Raw genomic sequence first — 20,761 nt, 5'->3', positions numbered from 1 at the left:
TTGAAACATGGGGCTGCATGTTCAGGCTTCACTGCATAGATTAGTTGTTACACGACATGCAGCATGCAGGATTGCCAACTCTAGTTGGACGTATTCCTGAATGTCCTCCCCCTGCCTACTGCCTCACCCAGTTGAATAGCCTTTTTCCTAGCCCCAATATTTTTCTAACTAATAAATGAAAGTATTCCAAGAAAATTGGGGAAAGAAGCAATTTGAGATACCAGGGCAATCCTAGACCTGGTGTCTTTAACTGTAAACCTGAAACAAAAGGAGAAAATTCTGGCGACAGTTAGCAAGTCAAACAACATTTAAGATGATGATTGACCTGCTGGATGCTACCAGCATTTTGTCCTTGTTGTGGTTTTCCAATGTTTTCATTTATGTGCTTTTTGTTCGACTGTTTGGTGTTCCAGTCAAATTCTTTTTTGTCTTCAGGTGCTTTTATATATGCGTTAGGGTAGGCCTTCAGGATAGATACTGAGCGGAGACAAATTGTTTCCTACAGGAAAGTGAGTCACCTCTTGAACATCATCCAGAAACACTGACACAATCCTGGAAGCAGCATGCCTGTCTTCTCTCAGACATATAAAGTATAATGTATTTGGTGGAGGAAAGAGCATAACAAAGGGAAGAATATTGCTTGGGCAGTTTTAAATGAAATGGCATAAAACCACTTCAGACACAGACTACTTTTCCCTTCAATATTTTTATTGCCCCTTTTCCAAAGTCCACGACTCATGCTTTGGGTACAGTTGCTTGGGAACCATCAGCCCTGTTAGTACAAGTGGCAGTTTTTTCATGTCAGATTAAGTTTTGGCTGGCAATTTGACCACGAGGAGGACTTTGCAGTTGAGCTCATTTTCACTAACATTCATATATCCATAATCTTCAGTAAAAGTAACTAGCAATAGTGAGGCAGAAAGCTCTGCATTTTATTACATCTTTTAGAAAAGTCCCGGAGCGCTTCGTAAATGATTATGTTCAAAGTGCAGTGACAGATGTAGGAAAATATAATTGCACAGAAAGGTCCCACAAATGAATTCCCAGTAATGAATGAGCAGATTTTGTATTTATAAGAAATAGTATATTGAATTTAAGTTTAATACCTGGTTATATAACAACATAGATTTTTCCAAATCTATCAATACTTCACTTGAGTTTTTGTGGTTGTCTAGTCGTTTATTTAAATATACCAAAAATATATGTAAATCCAAAATGCAAGATTTAAGACAAAAGCAAAATATTGTGCAATATGGAAATCAAAAACAATTTTTAAAAAAATGCTGGAAACACCCAGCTGGTCAAGCAGCATTTGCGGAGAGAGAAACGGAGTTAATGTTGCAGTGGATGAGTTTTCATCACAACTAGAAAATGTTAGATGTAACAGACTTTAATCAAGTACAGGGACAGGAAAAGCTTCCTGGAAGGGAAAAGAACAGAAGGAAGTCTGTGATAGGGTGGAAGGCAGGAGAGATTGAATGACAAAAGGGATGATGGTAAAAGTGGAAAGGAGATGTTAATGGACCAAGTGAAGAAGCAAAAAGGGTCTAGAGGAGGGTTAAATGGGGATAGGAGAATCATTTCTAAGATTAGCAAGACCTAAGGTAGCATTTGTGGAATAATTTTCAGCCTTAGGTAATTGCTGCAATGTTGGAGGTGTAGTCTTTAGGATGAGATGTTAAATTGAGGCTCTGCCCCCTCGAGTGAGCATAAAAGATCCTGTGGTACTATTTGAGGTAGAGTGGGGAAGTTCAACCTGTATGCTGCCCAATACATATCCCTCAAACAACATCAGTAAATAAGTTTATCTGGTCGCTTGTTGCTGCTTGTGGGATTTGCTGGGTGTAAATTGGTTGCCATGTTCACGTACAACAAAAACTGCACTCCAACAGTACTTCATTGATTTGTGAAGAGCTTTGAGAAGTCATGAAAAATGTATCTTTCTAAAGTGAGAAGTAGAATCAATTTATCAATCGTATGTAGTGTAAGTGGATGAAACCCAATGTTGAATTGCCTTGGCGTAATAGTGTAGTAGAATACTCTTAGATCAGTAGACAGCAGAATGTGATATAAAGTGTGAACAGAGAAGAAACTGAATAAATAGGAGAACTTTTTGTTCTACATTGTCAGCAGAACATAGACAAATCACCACACGCTAAAATCTGCCTTCACCACAGGAAGAGGTTAATGATGAATTATCTGCACTACCTGCAAACAGTATAACACCCAAACTAGCCACAAATCAATAATAAGCGTATCACAGAAGTACATTAGAGAGAAACTTTCAGACTGTTGAATGCTGTTTGAATAAAATTAGCAGCAGCAGCAATGACGTTTGTGGGCATAAATAGAGAAAATGAGGGAAGCATTTGCAGGTAGCAAGATATGAGAATGAGAGAGACACATGTTCTAGAGTAGTGTTTCTCAAACATTTTTGTCTGTGGGCCACTTGGGCGTGGCAGAACACCCCACGGACCACCTATCAGTCCAACTGCACCTGCTTCCAATTATCACTGCAAAAAAACTCATCGGAATTAATGGGAACTTACGGAAACTAAATATTTTGCTGCTACCTTTCTACTAAATGCAATAAATTTGTGTATTTTTAAAAATATCATCAGTAAATTATTGATTCTTGCCAGAAACAGAAGTATAGACATTTTCATGTTGTAAACATTAATTCTACAAGAGAACACATTTATTTGAAACATCTGTTGGAAAATAATCACAATAATCTTCTGAGAAACTAATACATATCTTGCATCTCTTAATCAAACAAAATCAATAGTAACATAAATCTTCATTATAAAATGACATTTTTGTTACTTGCACTTATGACAACTTGTGTTGCGCATGTGGGAGCCGGGCTGGTTGTGTGACATCATGCAAATGATGGGGATGACAGTTCTGGCCCGTTCTGTCTTATGGCCTTGGATGTGGCATTGTGCATCAGTGACTTACATTTTGGACCAGCCTACGGACCACCTGGAGGACCCTCATGGGCCATGGAGGACCACTGTTTTGGAGTTCATTCCCAAAACACTTTCAAAGTGAGTTGACAAATACCTTGAGTTGTTTTATCAGTTTTTTGCATGTCTACTGTTTTGGGACAGACTTCAAAGTGTGCTGCAAAGTTAGAATTATTTAGGTTGTTAGAATGGAAGATATGTTGAGAGGCAGCTCCTGCAGTCAAATCATGGAACTTAAACAGAAGTAGTATTCTACCATGTGATTTGAACAGCTGTGGTATCGATTTATTTTACTGCATGTTGCAGGATAAGCTCTTTGTTTATGTTGTTTAAACCATAGTCACTAGAATATTTTCTCTAATTCTATTTTAAATGGATATGCTAACAATTTGGATTTCAAATTAATTGGGTGATAGCTAATGTACATTATTCTGTGTGTAAGAGCCAGTAAGAAACTTGAGTCAAGCAGAGCAAGTGAGGATGATGTATTTCTACATTTTCCTGTCTCCTTTCCAACTCTTTCATTTACTTCTCCTTTGCGAGCTATATCTAACCAACCAGAATGGAGACTACTTGGATGAGGTAAGCGGATCAGAGGAACAAATAACCGAAGGCTTTAACTGTCAACTGAATTTTTTTCTTCGTTTGGTCAATCCCGTGCTCCCCCATTCCCGCCTCCCCCACCCCAACCAGAGAGGTTGAGTCCTTACAGGGTATGTTTGCAGCTGCACAAAAGACAGCAGTAAGTTACTTACTGATAGTTATCTGAAAGGCGTCCTTAAATGCTGTTATCACCAATGCAGTGGCCATATGTTCAGCTGTGTGCTGCAAAAATGGATTAGTCCTTCTGAAAGTGATGGATAAAAATCCTATATTCATTTAAATCTTAAGATCAAAGTAAATCACTTAACCTGTTAATTAATAGAATAAATATTAGGAAAGCTCTTAATAACCAGCATTCGATTGTAGGTTTTTTATAGCATAAATAGCATTTATTTACTTATATTTATTAACTGTATAGCTGTAGCAGAAGTTATGTTTCATTGTTTGGTTCTGTCTATAAATGTCTGTCTTATAGTCCTGCACAATCTTATCTGGTGTGACCTGTTACTTGATCCTTGATCCCCTCCTGTTCATCAACCATGTTTTCTATTTTACAATACTAAATACATTTCAAAAGTACTTCATTAGCTATAAAGCACTTTGGAATGGCCTGAGGTAGTGAAAGGTGCTATTAATACAAGTTTGCTCTTGCTTTCTTCATTATCTCTCGAAGTGTCTAATGTTCTTGTCCTTGTTGATCTCTAACCTTCATAAACTGCAGTGAATCCAGAGCAATCTAGTTCAAGACTACTCCTATACAAAATCCCACATGCTCAATATCCCTGTCCTCACACAGTTGCATTGGCTCTCTGTACTCACTTTTAAAACCCTCAACAGCCTCTGACCATTTGGTGAATCTCTTCTAGTCCGCATCCCCTGATGCTGCATCTTCCCCCTGTCCACTGCACCCTTGGAGGATGATCATTACGCCAATATGCTCCTGCAATGTGGAATGTCCTTTCAAATCTACTTGTTAGCCATTTCCTGCCTTCAAAAAGCTAGATTTCCCTTCCAAGTTGGTAGCCGCTTACATAGTGATGTAATGTTTTGGGTGGGAAAAGACCATCGATCCATTTAGCCTACCCTTCCAAACCTCCCTTTTTTCCCCACCGGCTCTATTGATGATCTGTTTCGCAATTCTATCACTTCTAAAATGTTGCCTAAATTTCTAGTTCTGTTTTGCTACCATTATGGTAAATTGTGTACCCGTTTTCTCCAAACATAACTTTGCTGGCTCCAAATTCTCAGACCCATGAAAAAGCTAAAACAATTCTGTAAAGTACCTCTCGACCTCCTCCACTCTGGAGAGTCGAGTTGCAGGGTGTACTATCATTTTTTCAATAAGTTATCCATCTAAGAATTTGTCTTGTAGCCTTTATCTGGACTTTGAATAATTCCTACATCTATGCTCCAATATGGAGACCAAAACTGAATATAGTCTCAATGGCACATTTTGTCCCTTGTAAAATGCTCTGAGACATGCTCTCATGTGAAGACACTGTATAAATGTACGGTGTTGATGTCTACAAGACGGTATTAACCTCTTGGAGATCGCTACAGTATTAACATGGATTAAATTATTCATTGCTCATTATCTGACTGGTTGAGGAAATGATAATTCAGTGCAGGGTAAATGCATGTATTCATAAAATATGTTAAATGAAACGAGCAAAAGCGGTCAAAAAATTAAATTCTACTTCGTCAGTTAAGTCATATATAACTAGGGGTCATTTAGCTATTTCAGATTTCCAAAATCCACAGTATTTTGCTTTTTCATTTAAGTGTTGATGTTCAAACTCCCATTGACTTGCTTTTTTAAAAGAAATACTTGAGTGCAATTTATTCAGAGTGGACAATATAAGTTTAAAATTGTATGTAGTAATGGCATAAATGAGTGACTCACTGTTCCAACTGTTTGCTTTCTCTATCCTCTTTGTCACCCCATCTCCTGACCAATCTAAGATAACTGAACATATTTTAAGTAATCTCTGTATATTTGTTGGAGGGTGTATATTTGTTTTAAGTAGTACACAAACTTGGAAAAACTATACTTATTTTATCTTGCAAAATTATTTTCTTAGAATTCAGTGGACATATTGGAGATATCCTTGCTTTGTTCTGAAGTGCCTTTCTATAGTTTTAGTCTGCAGCATGCCTACTGTGTGTTTGGATACTGTTGGCCAACTGCAAAAGAATATTTTGTTTCAAGTATAGTTTTTGAAACTTCTTCCGGTTTTGCACTTAATGTTTTTACAGTTATGATATTTAAAGTAACTGGAAAATTATGTAGTTGGTAACAAGTCTAAAATGGCTTAAAATTAAAGAATGATTGGAGCAGAAGTTCAGTTTTGGAGAAAATTCTTCCCATTGCTAACCAAGAAAAAAATGGTAACATTTATGACCAATGCTATTAGATGTTTACTTTGAATGGAAAAGTCAGATATCCATTATGTGGACGCATTCTGCATGTGGCCAGCTTGTAGCTGTGCGCTCTCCTCCCAAGTACAAGCCAGGCCAAGGTCCCAGTGGCATATGATACAGTGCAAATGCAATAGTTGATCTAGAGAACAATAAGAGTGATTACATGTTTTGACTTGAAGACAAGGGGAAGGGCTAAGGTAGTATCATGGTTAATAAGAGAAAAGGTCAACCAGGAAGTCTTGAGAAGATGATGTCAAGCTTAGGTTTTAAAACTGGTAATTGTAGGAGGAAAGAAAGAACAAGGAAGGTAAATGGATTCCATAGTTTTGAGAGCTGGAAAAAAAGGTTGAGGAAATTGTGCAATGAGTCTGATTTCAACATTGAAGATGTTGATGGGGATGTGGATGAGGAAGTGTGTGCAGTTACTTATTTGGAGCATAGGAGGAACAAGAAGAAATTTTGAAGGAGCATTATTGTATCAAATTAAGTGAGTTGGCAGGAGACCATGAGAGAAGAATCATCTTTAAGTGGCCAGTTTTTTTTCTCTTGTTATCCTACTTAGGATTATGAGAAAGATGTTTGAGTCTCCCCAGATATGGGAGATGATGTGCATTTTTGTTTTTTAAAAAAAAGTCTTTTCAGAATGAAGGGGCCTAATTTGCAAGTGATTTGACAGCTCTTCCTGAAGTAACAGACGTTGCTGACAACGGGTGATTGGCTTTTGGGTGCCACCTGTGTATATATTTTCTTTTTGTGTTTGGTAATGCATTTTGACAATTTAAGATTTAGCAATTTTACATTCAGGCATTTTCTTGATCAACTGTGTTCCTCCTGGCATGGTGAAAGCTAACCTGGAAACTGTGCGCAGTGGGTTAAGTGTGAAGATACGCAGCATGGGTTGGAGAATCATGAATGTTTAATAACTCAGGATACCACATGCAGACATTTTGGTTTTCCTTGCACTTTCTCCATGCCTTCACATTTATAGGTCAGTTAATTATGTTGCATCCCTTTTCTTCATTGCTCTCTAGGGAACTATTTTAAACAGGGACTCTAAACAACATTATCATGTAATTAATATAATCTTCTGGCTTGTTTAAATTATTTTTCCAGTGTATCTAGGTTACAGAATATTCTGCATTACCTATAAACATGGCTGTTTGTTGACAAAGTAGTTGTGGCCATTTCTGCATACTGGAACTGGATTGTAATGCAATATCCAAAAGTTGGTTTCAAGGTATTGCTCTCAAACTTTGCTGAATCCAAGTTGGCTCTGAAAAACTATGCTATGATAAGATAGTCCCAAACCCCATTACCACAATGTAATGAAATGAGAAAAGGAGGTTCTGCAAATGCAAATTATAGCCAATTTTGAATTAAGTAGCAAGGTGAAGGAATAGCTACTGAACTTTCACAGGAGCTATCAACCTGGCTGGAGCTCTTGATGCTATCAGCACTTCTTAAATTAACAGTGTGAAATGTTAAATACAGGGAACTTGCATTATCGTGTGTCCGGGATGTTAGAATTTTCCCCATTGTTATGCAAAGAAGTGTTTTAAACTTAGAACTAAGGTCAAACGTCATTTATTTAGGTTTGCAATAAAAGCAAGCACCTCTTCAGATAAGAGTTCAGAGGGCCCTTTTCGAGGACTTCAATAGCTAAGGGATGTGTCTGCCACATCACTAGCCTGGCTAATCTCACAATTCTACATGTAAAGTTCTAGTTTAGTTGGTCCTGCTAAAGGCCATTGAAAGTTTTGGTGTGAGAACAGTCGGCTTGATAAATTGTTTCACAGATTATGACAGCAGATGCTTAGTTATAGAAGACTATCTTCAAAGATTGCTTTATCTCCAAGCGCGATTATTCTTCATCTGGCCGTTATTTAGGGGAACACTTCAATTAATGGTATTAGTTGTTTCCTTGGAAAGTCTGGTACAAATTATTGAAATGAGGGTGCAGGAAGAAGATTCGAGCTTGCATTGGCATTCCAAAAGCATCAGTGCGAAGTTGTTTCCCCTTGTCCCCAAGTTCCAAAAGTTAATGTAAATCTGGATCAGTGCCCAGCCTGAGTCCAGGGTGATGTGGAGTGAAAATCTCTGCAGGTTTCCTTTGAAACTGCTTTGTGCCATTGCAATAGGGGTAATTTAAATATAGATTAACTCTCTATCTTTATGCTTCCAAAGTAGTTGGGTGGATTCTGGCACCCAAGGATAATAATTCCAAATATGGTCCAGTATCATTCAGATTATGAATTCTAATGACAGGCTGGTGTAAATGGATTTTAAAAAGTAGTGGTCACAAATCCTGATCTAAGTGGTGAGATATCATGAGACCTCTGCTGATTACATCCTTGTTCCAGAGTTCAGGGTGAGGGCACTGCTTTGGATGGCAGTGTCAGGCTCCTGCAACACTAGAGGTGCACCTGAAATCCCTGCCATGAAAACAAAAGCAAAATACTGCAGATGCTGGAAAACGAAAACAAAAGTTGCTGGAAGAACTCAGCAGGTCTGGCAGCATCTGTGGAGAGAGAAGCAAAGTTAATGTTTCAAAGGTTAGAAAAGAATTGGGTGTTAAGCAAGTGAACGGGAGGAGGTGGGGGAGAGAACAAAGAGGAAGGTGTTTGATAAGGCAGAGGGTGATTAAATAACAAAGCTGTCCTGGGGCAAAGGTAAAGCGTGTGTTAATGCTTGTGGTGAAAAACAAAGCATTAGTCCAGAGAGATTATTAATAGAATAATGAGCAGCTACATGAAAAGCAGGCACATGGTTAAAAAAAATGAAATATTTAAAAAAGGGCCAGTTGTGCTCTGAAGTTGTTGAACTCTATGTTCAGTCCGCAAGGCTTTAGCGTACCTATTCGAAAGATTAGGTGCTGCTCCTCGAGCTTGCATTGATGTTCACTGGAACGCTGGAGCAGGCCAAAGACAGAAATGTTGGTATGAGAGCAGGGGGGGATTGTTAAAATGGTAAGCAACGGGAAACTCGGGGTCATGCTTTTGGACTGAGAGGAGGTGCGCAGCAAAGCGGTCACCCAATCTGCGTTTGGTCTCCCCAGTGTAGAGGAGACCGCATTGTGAGTTGCGAATACAGTATACCAAATTGAAAGAAGTACAGTAAATCGCTGCTTCACCTGAAAGGAGTGTTTGGGGCCTTGGATAGTGAGAAGATAAAAGGGCAGGTATTACACCTCCTGCAATTGTAGGGGAAGGTGACATGGGAAGGGACGAGGTGTCGGGGGTAATGGAGGAGTGGACCAGGGTGTCACGGAGGGAATGATCCCTTCGGAATGCTGACTGGAGGGAAGGGGACGATGTATTTGGCATCACACTGTAGGTGGTGGAAATGGCGGAGAATGATCCTCTGGATGTGGAGGCTGGTGGGGTGGGAAGTGAGTACAAGGGGAACCCTATCAAGGCAGGGGGGTGGGAACCAAATGAGGTCAGTGGACAGTAAGGAGGTAGTAACTAAAGCCTGTAAGGAACTAGATAATGAAGTCAGCGTGACTAAGGGGAAGAGTAGGCAGGGAGCAGATGATGAACGCAAAGGGACTGGAGGTCTGAGGTGAATTTGTTTTAATGCAAGAAGTGTAGTAGGTAAGGCAGATGAACTTAGGGCTTGGATTAGTACCTGGGAGTATGATATTGCTATTACTGAGACTTGGTTGAGGGAAGGGCACGATTGGCAACTAAATATCCCAGGATATCGATGCTTCAGGTGGGATAGAGAGGGAGGTAAAAGGGGTGGAGGAGTTGCATTACTGGTCAAAGAGGTATCACAGCTGTGCTGAAGGAGGGCACTATGGAGGACTCGAGCAGTGAGGCAGTATGGGCAGAACTCAGAAATAGGAAGGGTGCGGTAACAATGTTGGGGCTGTACTACAGGCCTCCCAAAAGCGAGCGTGAGATAGAGATACAAATATGTAAACAGATTATGGAAAGATGTAGGAGCAACAGGGTGGTGGTGATAGGAGATTTTAATTTTCCCAACATTGACTGGGATTCACTTAGTGTTAGAGGTCTAGATGGAGCAGAATTTGTAAGGAGTATCCAGGAGGGTTTTCTAGAGCAGTATGTAAATAAGTCCAACTCGGGAAGGGGCCATACTGGACCTGGTGTTGGGGAATGAGCCCGCCCAGGTGGTTGAAGTTTCAGTAGGGGACTACTTTGGGACTAGTGATCACAATTCCGTAAGTTTTAGAATACTGATGGACAAAGACGAGAGTGGTCCCAAAGAAAGAGTGCTAAATTGGGGGAAGGCCAACTATACCAAAATTCGGCAGGAGCTGGGGAATGTAGATTGGGAGCAGCTGTTTGAAGATAAATCCACATTTGATATGTGGGAGGCTTTTAAAGAGAGGTTGATTGGCGTGCAGGAGAGACATGTTCCTGTGAAAATGAGGGATAGAAATGGCAAGATTAGGGAACCATGGATGACAGGTGAAATTGTGAAACTAGCTAAGAGGAAAAAGGAAGCATACATAAGGTCTAGGTGGCTGAAGAAAGACGAAGCTTTGGAAGAATATCGGGAATGTAGGACCAATCTGAAACGAGGAATTAAGAGGGCTAAAAGGGGTCATGAAATATCTTTAGCAAACAGGGTTAAGGAAAATCCCAAAGCCTTTTATTCATATATAAGGAGCAAGAGGGTAACTAGAGAAAGGATTGGCCCACTCAAGGACAAAGGAGGAAAATTATGCGTGGAGTCAGAGAAAATGGGTGAGGTTCTAAACGAGTACTTTGCATCGGTATTCACCGAGGAGAGGGACATGACGGATGTTGAGGTTAGGGACAGATGTTTGATTACTCTAGGTCAAGTTGGCATAAGGAGGGAGGAAGTGTTGGGTATTCTAAAAGGCATTAAGGTGGACAAGTACCCAGGTCCGGATGGGATCTATCCCAGGTTACTGAGGGAAGCGAGAGAGGAAATAGCTGGAGCCTTAACAGATAGCTTTGCAGCATCCTTAAACGCGGGTGAGTTCCCGGAGGACTGGAGCATTGCTAATGTTGTCCCCTTGTTTAAGAAGGGTAGCAAGGATAGTCCAGGTAATTATAGACCGGCGAGTCTGACGTCAGTGGTAGGGAAGCTGCTGGAGAAGATACTGAGGGATAGGATCTATTCCCATTTGGAAGAAAATGGGCTTATCAGTGATGGGCAACATGGTTTTGTGCAGGGAAGGTCATGTCTTAGCAACTTAATAGAATTCTTTGAGGAAGTGACAAAGTTGATTGATGAGGGAAGGGCTGTAGATGTCATATGCATGGACTTCAGTAAGGCGTTTGATAAGGTTCCCCATGGTAGGTTGATGGAGAAAGTGAAGTCGCATGGGGTCCAAGGTGTACTAGCTAGATGGATGAAGAACTGGCTGGGCAACAGGAGACAGAGAGTAGCAGTGGAAGGGAGTTTCTCAAAATGGAGACGTGTGACCAGTGGTGTTCCACAGGGATCCGTGCTGGGACCACTGTTGTTTGTGATAAACATTAATGATTTGGAGGAAAGTATAGGTGGTCTGATTAGCAAGTTTGCAGACGACACTAAGATTGGTGGAGTAGCAGATCGTGAAGGGGACTGTCAGAGAATACAGCAGAATATAGATAGATTGGAGAGTTGGGCAGAGAAATGGCAGATGGAGTTTAATCCGGGCAAATGCGAGGTGATGCATTTTGGAAGATCCAATTCAAGAGTGAACTATACAGTAAATGGAAAAGTCCTGGGGAAAATTGATGTACAGAGAGATTTGGGTGTTCAGGTCCATTGTTCCCTGACGGTGGCAACGCAGGTCAATCGAGTGGTCAAGAAGGCATACGGCATGCTTTCCTTCATCGGACGGGATATTGAGTACAAGAGTTGGCAGGTCATGTTACAGTTGTATAAGACTTTGGTTCGGCCACATTTGGAATACTGCGTGCAGTTCTGGTCGCCACATTACCAAAAGGATGTAGATGCTTTGGAGAGGGTGCAGAGGAGGTTCACCAGGATGTTGCCTGGTATGGAGGGCGCTAGCTATGAAGAGAGGTTGAGTAGATTAGGATTATTTTCATTAGAAAGACGGAGGTTGAGGGGGGACCTGATTGAGGTGTACAAAATCATGAGAGGTATAGACAGGGTGGATAGCAAGAAGCTTTTTCCCAGAGTGGGGGATTCAATTACTCGGGGTCACGAGTTCAAAGTGAAAGGGGAAAAGTTTAGGGGGGATATGCGTGGAAAGTTCTTTACGCAGAGGGTGGTGGGTGCCTGGAACGCATTGCCAGCGGAGGTGGTAGACGCGTGCACGATAGTGTCTTTTAAGATGTATCTAGACAGATACATGAATGGGCAGGAAGCCAAGAGATACAGACCCTTAGAAAATAGGCGACTGGTTTAGATAGAGGATCTGGATCGGCGCAGGCTTGGAGGGCCGAAGGGCCTGTTCCTGTGCTGTAATTTTCTTTGTTCATGAAAAGTCTGATTTGAAGAATGGCCTTCTAATATCCTACTTATTAGCCCAGGTAGTGTTTTGCTTGAGGGCCACTTCCAGAAATCCTTTAACGTGGTGTATTAGGTAGTGATGTGCTGTGCCTGCAATTCCATCCCTCTCTCTTTCTCTTACCACCCCCACCCCCTGCTGTAAGCTTCTGTTCTCAAAAGTAGCAGCCAGGGCAGTTGTTACTGAAGAGCTGGACACTTTTTATTACAGGAAGATGCTGGGGAAAACTACATGGCTAAACATTATTGGACACTTTTCATTTGTTTTGTAGTTTTGATTCTTAAACATAATTCCTGTTGCTTTCCTTCACTGGATAGCAATTAATATTGGTTCATGCAACTTTGCACAACTGGATGGTCTATGAATGGATACTTTGAGACGTATGAAAAACAGCTTTGCTGAGGGCAGTAGATGAAGAGATGGCATCGTAGTAAGCAATGAGGCTAGTAAGACTTCAGCAGATCATGCAGAATGAAGTGGCCAGATTCAATTTAATGCAGAGAAGTGTGAGGTAACACACTTTGATAGGAAGAAAGTGTAGATTGGCATCCTTCCATCTATGAAAGATGATGGACATGCAGCAAACAATCCATTTAGGTGGGACATCTTTTCTTGGTGTACCGTTGCTGATGGCTGTGAAGGCCAATCATTGAGGGGAAGAATGAGGAATGGCAATATAAACAAAATGGTACAGTTTTAAATGGGGTACAGGAGCAGAGAGACCTGGTGCACAAATCTTTGAAGATGGCAGGACAAGTTGAGGCTGAAATAAAAACAAAGTGCTGGAACTACTCAGCGGGTCTGGCAGCATCTGTGGAGAGAGAAACAGAGTTAATTGTTCAGACCTGAGTCCTTTCATCAGAACTGGCAAAGGTTCGAAATGTAATAGACTTTGAGCAAGTGAAAAGGGGGAGGGGGGAAAGAAGAATAAAAGGGAAGGTGTGTGATGGGGAAGAGGGCAAGAGAGACTAAATGACAAAGATGTCATGGAACAAAAGCAAAGGGAGTGTGAATAGTTGTATTAAAAGACAAAGCATTAGGCCAGAGAGATTGTTAATTGCAGAATTATGAACGGCTCTATCCAAAAGCAAAAACCTGAAAACCAAGTTTAAGACAGGCCTATGGTTAAAAAATAAAATAAAGGCAGTCGTGCTCTGAAATTGTTGGACTGAACATTGAATCCAGAAGGCTGTAGAGTGCCTACTTGGGAGATGAGGTGCTGTTCCTAAAGCTTGCCTTGAGGTTCATCGGAAGACTGCAGCTAGTCAAGGACAGAAATGTTGGCATGGAAGCAGAGTGGTGAATTAAAATGACAAGCAACTGGAAGCTCGGGGTCGTGCTTGCTGATTGAGTGGAGGTGTTCCGCAAAGCAGTCACCCAATCTGCATTTGGTCTCCCCAATGTAGAGGTATTGTGAGCAGCGATAACAGTATACTAACTTGAAAGGAGTGCAAGTAAATTGCTGCTTCACCTGTAAAGAATGTTTGACTTGAGTATTTCCAGCACTTTGTTTTTTAATTTCAGATTTCCAGCATCTGCAGTCTTTTGCTTTCATTTAAGTTGAGGAGGCTGTTTTTTTTTTAAAGCATATAGAATCCTTATCCTAAGAGGGATAAAGTACAAAAGTAAGGCAGGTATACTAAACCTCTATAAATCACTGGTTAGGTCTCAGCTGCAGTATTGTGTCCAATTCTGGGAATGACACTTTAGGAAAAATGTCAAGGCCTTAGTGAGGATGCAGAAGAGATTTACTAAACTCGGTAGCAAATATGTTGAACTTCAGTTACGTGGAGAGACAAGGGAAGCGGGATGCTCTCCTTGGAGCACAACAGGCCAAGGAGAGATTTTTAATAGAAGTATTCAAAATCATGAAGGGTTTTGATAGAGTAAATAAGGAGAAGCTGCAATGGCAGAATGGTTAATAACCAGAGGACACAGACTTAATGTAATTGGCAAAAGAAGCAGTTAAGATGAGAATTATTTTAGTACAGCTAATTGTTATGGTCTGGAATGCACTGTCAGAAAGGGTAGTAGAAACAGATTCAATATTAGCTTTAAAAGAGAATTGGATAAATACTTGAAGGGAAATAATTTGTAAGTCTATGGGAAAAGGCAGGGAAATGGGACTAATTGGATAGTTCTTTCTAAGAGCCATCACAGGCACAGTGGACCAAATGGCCTCCTGTGTTTACCTTTCTATGATGAACTACAAGATACAATGTCATTTGAGCGTTGCTGCTCAGGATACCCAATGCAATCAGATCAAGTAGCAGTACTTTTCTTTTAATCAAACCCTTTGATTGAAGAAGCTTGCAACATAAGTGAACACATTTATGTTGTAGAGAGAAGCTGAGTTAACATTTCAGGTCAGTGACCTTTCATCAGAGTTTTGATGAAATGTCACAGACCTGAAACGTTAACTCTGCTTCTCTCCACAGATGCTGCCGGACCTAGTCGAGTATTTCCAGCACTTTCTGTTTTTATTTCAGATTTCCGGTATCCGCAGTATTTTGCTTTTACATTTGTATTGTATTTGCCCAAGGCTTGCATTCTGCACAGCTGCATATTGTTTCAGCCTTCATAATCTGCACCGAGTCTATAGCCCCGTTTTATAGATGAGCACTGCCTTTATTTCAACATTTGGAATCCTGTGTCACATTTCTTAGTTATTCAATATCATTTTTTTCTGCTCTCTGTCTTTACTATCTGGGAGTTGAGGTATTTTGGACAGGTTCTTCATTAATTCGTAATGCCAGCCTATTTGAACCCATAAACTTGTCCAGAACAGCGGGAAAGAGTAACAGTCTCTTGGCTGACATTTTCACAGTTGAAAAAGAACTGACCAGGAAGACAGGAATTATAACGTGTTGCAGACAAATTAAAACTAATTTGTGGCAGGGTGTCAAATACGACTACTGCAGTGTTCTTCTGACTAGCCTCCCACCTCTACCTTCATTAGACATCAGCTCATCCAAAACTCATTGCTTGTATCCTATCCCACAGCAAGTCACATCACATATTGTCCCAGTTCTTTGTGTCCTACTTTGGCTCCTGAATTCTCGTCTGCCTTTATGGCCTCACTCCTCTCTCTCTTTATGACCTCTTCCAGCCTTACAAACACCATCTCAGCCCCACTCCCAGCAACAACTCTCCATGGCCATGTCTGACTTTTTGTGTGCCCCTACCCCCCTTCTCCTTCCCTCCCCCCTGATCCCAACTTTGTCAGCCTCTCCACTTCACTTTCCTCTTTCAGCCCTCCAAAAACAATCCTTCCTTGAATATTTTGGTCACCCCTCCTAATCGCTCCTTCTTTGCTGCAGCGCGCATTTTTGTCTGGTTGGACTTCTGTGAATCGCCATGGAACATTTTCCCGTGTATCAGCAAGCTCTTTGATCACAGGTGACACAGCTGAGCCTGTACATTTTTACTGCTAACATCAACACGTGTGCTTTCAAGCAAGGTTGCTCAGCGGCATTCAAGAGGTTTCACATGAATTCTCCCCCCATTCCAAATGTTGGAGTTTTGGGGCCATTTGTAGTGCTGCCGCTACCAGCCCACTGAAGATCAGCTGCAACAGCAAAGACTTAAGTTTGAATCTGCGATGATCTTGGTTGTGTATCTGAGCTAATCACGAACTAAACCTGTATAGCTTTTCGGGCGTTTTACCAAATTTCAATCTGCATTTCAAAAAGGTCATTTTAATACCTGCATTTGGTAATATTTATGATTTTTAGAGTAAGCTGAAGTGAATGATATCGTACAGGAAATGGAACATTCTAATGTTTAGAAATTGATGGGTTTTTCTAACTTGTAATTTGCATTTTTACAAGATCTGTAGTTTATATCTGCTTCTAAGCCTGTGGGTCTCATGCAACACTGGTGATGCCAAAGTCAGCTGGATTTGCAAAGGTCAGTTGAAAAAAGAATGGCTGTCAACCTTGGCTGTTAGAAAACCACTCATCAGAAGCCAGTGGTATAACACAAGACCAGAGCATAAAAAAGCAGCTTTGTTTTTGAATGTTGTAGTCAGCTGAGTGCAGTGCTCTTGTCAAATAAGAATGAAGAGGTCAAATTCATCCATCGGTTGCTCACAATTTTAATTACGGTGCACTACTGAATATGCAAGAGAAGAACCCTTGCAGTAGTGGAGATGGCATCGATTTTACAAAATAGTTCTTCAGTTTTGAGATCCTAGGTATGCCATTAATGAGGATCCAGAAGAGAGAAAACTGAGAAGTAGCCTCCGCTTACTGTTAATAGAAGTTTTGTTTAGTAATACTTTAAAGTTGCTTAACTTTAATAAGCAGTTTTGTTATGTCAAGACAAAAGACAATTACAGTTACATGTTTGGTTTTTTCTAGTCGACCTTCTCCGAGTAGTGTGATTAATTCCTGTAAGTAGACTATGCCTGTACGATACGGAAGCTGTACATTTTCTATGCTCAACTCTTGCAGAGGTGCATAGCCAATGGGCGAATAATTATTTGTAATGATCAGATCAATGATTTAATGCGGTATCATGCTTTACGACCGGTCTCTGTCCAAAATGGTAGATGTTGTAAAACAGATCAGAGGGTTACAAACTAAAGAATATCTTATTGATGCGTAGGTAGTTATTTTATAATGTTTTAATATCATCAAATACAGAATGTTCAAATGCTGGAACTATGATTAATATGCATACAATGAAAAAGTTTGAAATGAATCCATTACCCTTCTTGGTAACGCTTTTGAATTGAACATAAGAGTTTACAGCTTAGTTAAGTAATTCTGCTTCTTGGCACAGTGAATTCAGTCTGTTTCTTCCCTTTATAAAACTTCGCTTCTTTCAGCATCTCTGATCCCTTAAGGAGAGAGTGAAAGCAGTCCTTTTGTTCTGAGCAAGTCCCTGATTTTGCATTGGTTCTCGTTTTGAACTTCTGCTTTTAATTCCTTGGAGGTCAAATCGAACCCTTGTATGCAATTTTTCAGGCAAACAATATCTCACACCAACCACAGAAAACCAGTAGCAGTTACAATGTCCACATCTTTGAAAGTATGAACATATTTACATAACTATCAAATATACAAATCTATTCTTTTTTTTTCTTTTTTCTTTCTTTCTTTTGGGCCTCCTTATCTCGAGAGACAATGGATACGCGCCTGGAGGTGGTCAGTGGTTTGTGAAGCAGCGCCTGGAGTGGCTATAAAGGCCAATTCTGGAGTGACAGGCTCTTCCACAGGTGCTGCAGAGAAATTTGTTTGTTGGGGCTGTTGCACAGTTGGCTCTCCCCTTGCGCCTCTGTCTTTTTTCCTGCCAACTACTAAGTCTCTTCGACTCGCCACAATTTAGCCCTGTCTTTATGGCTGCCCGCCAGCTCTGGCGAATGCTGGCAACTGACTCCCACGACTTGTGATCAATGTCACACGATTTCATGTCGCGTTTGCAGACGTCTTTATAACGGAGACATGGACGGCCGGTGGGTCTGATACCAGTGGCGAGCTCGCTGTACAATGTGTCTTTGGGGATCCTGCCATCTTCCATGCGGCTCACATGGCCAAGCCATCTCAAGCGCCGCTGACTCAGTAGTGTGTATAAGCTGGGGATGTTGGCCGCTTCAAGGACTTCTGTGTTGGAGATATAGTCCTGCCACCTGATGCCAAGTATTCTCCGAAGGCAGTGAAGATGGAATGAATTGAGACGTCGCTCTTGGCTGGCATACGTTGTCCAGGCCTCGCTGCCGTAGAGCAAGGTACTGAGGACACAGGCCTGATACACTCGGACTTTTGTGTTCCGTGTCAGTGCGCCATTTTCCCACACTCTCTTGGCCAGTCTGAACATAGCAGTGGAAGCCTTACCCATGCGCTTGTTGATTTCTGCATCTAGAGACAGGTTACTGGTGATAGTTGAGCCTAGGTAGGTGAACTCTTGAACCACTTCCAGAGCGTGGTCGCCAATATTGATGGATGGAGCATTTCTGACATCCTGCCCCATGATGTTCGTTTTCTTGAGGCTGATGGTTAGGCCAAATTCATTGCAGGCAGACGCAAACCTGTCGATGAGACTCTGCAGGCATTCTTCAGTGTGAGATGTTAAAGCAGCATCGTCAGCAAAGAGGAGTTCTCTGATGAGGACTTTCCGTACTTTGGACTTCGCTCTTAGGCGGGCAAGGTTGAACAACCTGCCCCCTGATCTTGTGTGGAGGAAAATTCCTTCTTCAGAGGATTTGAACGCATGTGAAAGCAGCAGGGAGAAGAAAATCCCAAAAAGTGTGGGTGCGAGAACACAGCCCTGTTTCACACCACTCAGGATAGGAAAGGGCTCTGATGAGGAGCCACCATGTTGAATTGTGCCTTTCATATTGTCATGGAATGAGGTGATGATACTTAGTAGCTTTGGTGGACATCCGATCTTTTCTAGTAGTCTGAAGAGACCACGTCTGCTGACGAGGTCAAAGGCTTTGGTGAGATCAATGAAAGCAATGTAGAGGGGCATCTGTTGTTCACGGCATTTCTCCTCTATCTGACGAAGGGAGAACAGCATGTCAATAGTCGATCTCTCTGCACGAAAGCCACACTGTGCCTCAGGGTAGACGCGCTCGGCCAGCTTCTGGAGCCTGTTCAGAGCGACTCGAGCAAAGACTTTCCCCACTATGCTGAGCAGGGAGATTCCACGGTAGTTGTTGCAGTCACCGCGGTCACCTTTGTTTTTATAGAGGGTGATGATGTTGGCATCGCGCATGTCCTGGGGTACTGCTCCCTCGTCCCAGCACAGGCATAGCAGTTCATGTAGTGCTGAGAGTATAGCAGGCTTGGCACTCTTGATTATTTCAGGGGTAATGCTGTCCTTCCCAGGGGCTTTTCCGCTGGCTAGGGAATCAATGGCATCACTGAGTTCCGATTTGGTTGGCTGTATGTCCAGCTCATCCATGACTGGTAGAGGCTGGGCTGCATTGAGGGCAGTCTCAGTGACAGCATTCTCCCTGGAGTACAGTTCTAGGTAGTGCTCAACCCAGCGGTCCATCTGTTTGCGTTGGTCAGTGATTATGTCCCCCGATTCTATACAGTGGAACAAATCACTACTTTTATGTGAAAGCAACAATGTTCTTCTAATATCTTTGATCAAAAAGCACAGTCTGATCTTTATATTTAACCAGTCAACTTTTGCTGCAATAAACATCATGATGTAGCATACTGAATATAGCTATGAATTATATTTGGTTATTGCACTCATTACTTGTATTGGATTCAGTGATCTGCCCATCAGTTTTGTAATCTGTCACTGTGGATCTTATCATTAGTGTATCACCTTTTAATCAGTGTGAGCTAAGTGTGAACTATGTTTTTTGTCATCAGGATCAATTGATTTTTTTCACTTTGTTCCAAAATACTGGATACATATGCAAAGTTCAATAATTTTCCTTTGTAACTAGTAAAATAAAATTTGATATTCGGTTGCTATTAAATACAATAGAAATTCTCTTCAAAATCTATGATCACTTTCAGTCAAAGGAGCGTGCTGTAGCACATCATGGTGCTCCAGCAAGATACATCAAATGGAATACAGCCACTTCTAAACGTTATTGTGTATAATAACCTGGATGGGATGGATTCATGTTTTCTTTCAAGGACACAACTTAACCAGGTTCAGGCGATATTGTGAAACAGCCAAAGGGATGACATCTACACCTCCTTGATGGATCATTTACAGCACACATTGCTTTCTGTGTATTCTGTATTACGGCCATTAAAATTCTGGTATATTGTGTATTTTTGCATCAAGAATCAATAATGGCCTTCAAAAATATATGTTTATAACAGTTTCGAGGATTCTTATGTGGGACAGTTAAAGGTTACCAACCGCACTGTTTCGAATACTGCATCCATCCACATTGAATGGGCAAGGTGACCTCTAGTGACAAGGAAGCTGTGGTATTGCTAATTAAAGGGAGCTGAATTCTGTTAAATAAACTATTCAAGATTATGTTCACAAACCTGATCCTCTGCTGAATATTCTTAACCATATACTATTGCAAAAAACCTAGCCTGTAATTACATTTCTGCTGCATTTTATAAAAATATCCTTCCTTTGCTAGTATAAGTGATATGTCAGTGAGTCCACCTTCTACTCTTGTGCTGTGCAAAGTTCCAGACAATATTCTCTCCCTTTTTAAATGAAAACAAATCAGCATTTATAATTTCAGCTACTAACCTATCACTGTAATTATCTCTTTGTAACTTTTATGACAGCTAGGATTTATTTTTTGCTGTCGTTACCCACATTGAATAGCATTTGGTTGGTTTCATTCTTGCCTTTCCGATTATAG

At 41.1% G+C, this 20,761-nt stretch overlaps 1 protein-coding gene across 2 annotated transcripts in view; it reads left to right on the top strand.

Moving 5' to 3' along the window:
- The window catches only part of LOC137372648 (cAMP-dependent protein kinase catalytic subunit beta), a 165,050-nt gene that overhangs the window by 28,451 nt on the left and 115,838 nt on the right, over window positions 1-20,761 (top strand). The window contains exon 1 of one of the 2 annotated variants that reach the window (XM_068036635.1): window positions 6,459-6,480. The exons of the other annotated variant lie outside the window; for it this stretch is intronic. Coding sequence (XP_067892736.1) covers window position 6,480 — 1 coding nt within the window. The 5' untranslated portion in view covers window positions 6,459-6,479. Of the gene's footprint in view, window positions 1-6,458; window positions 6,481-20,761 lie in introns of those variants that run through there. 2 annotated transcript variants of the gene reach the window in all.

The sequence above is a fragment of the Heterodontus francisci genome, chromosome 8, assembly GCF_036365525.1.
Source record: "Heterodontus francisci isolate sHetFra1 chromosome 8, sHetFra1.hap1, whole genome shotgun sequence".
In the NCBI taxonomy this organism is placed as follows: Eukaryota; Metazoa; Chordata; class Chondrichthyes; order Heterodontiformes; family Heterodontidae; genus Heterodontus; species Heterodontus francisci.
Note: the sequence above shows the minus strand (reverse complement) of the source record. Positions and strands in the feature narration are given on the sequence as shown.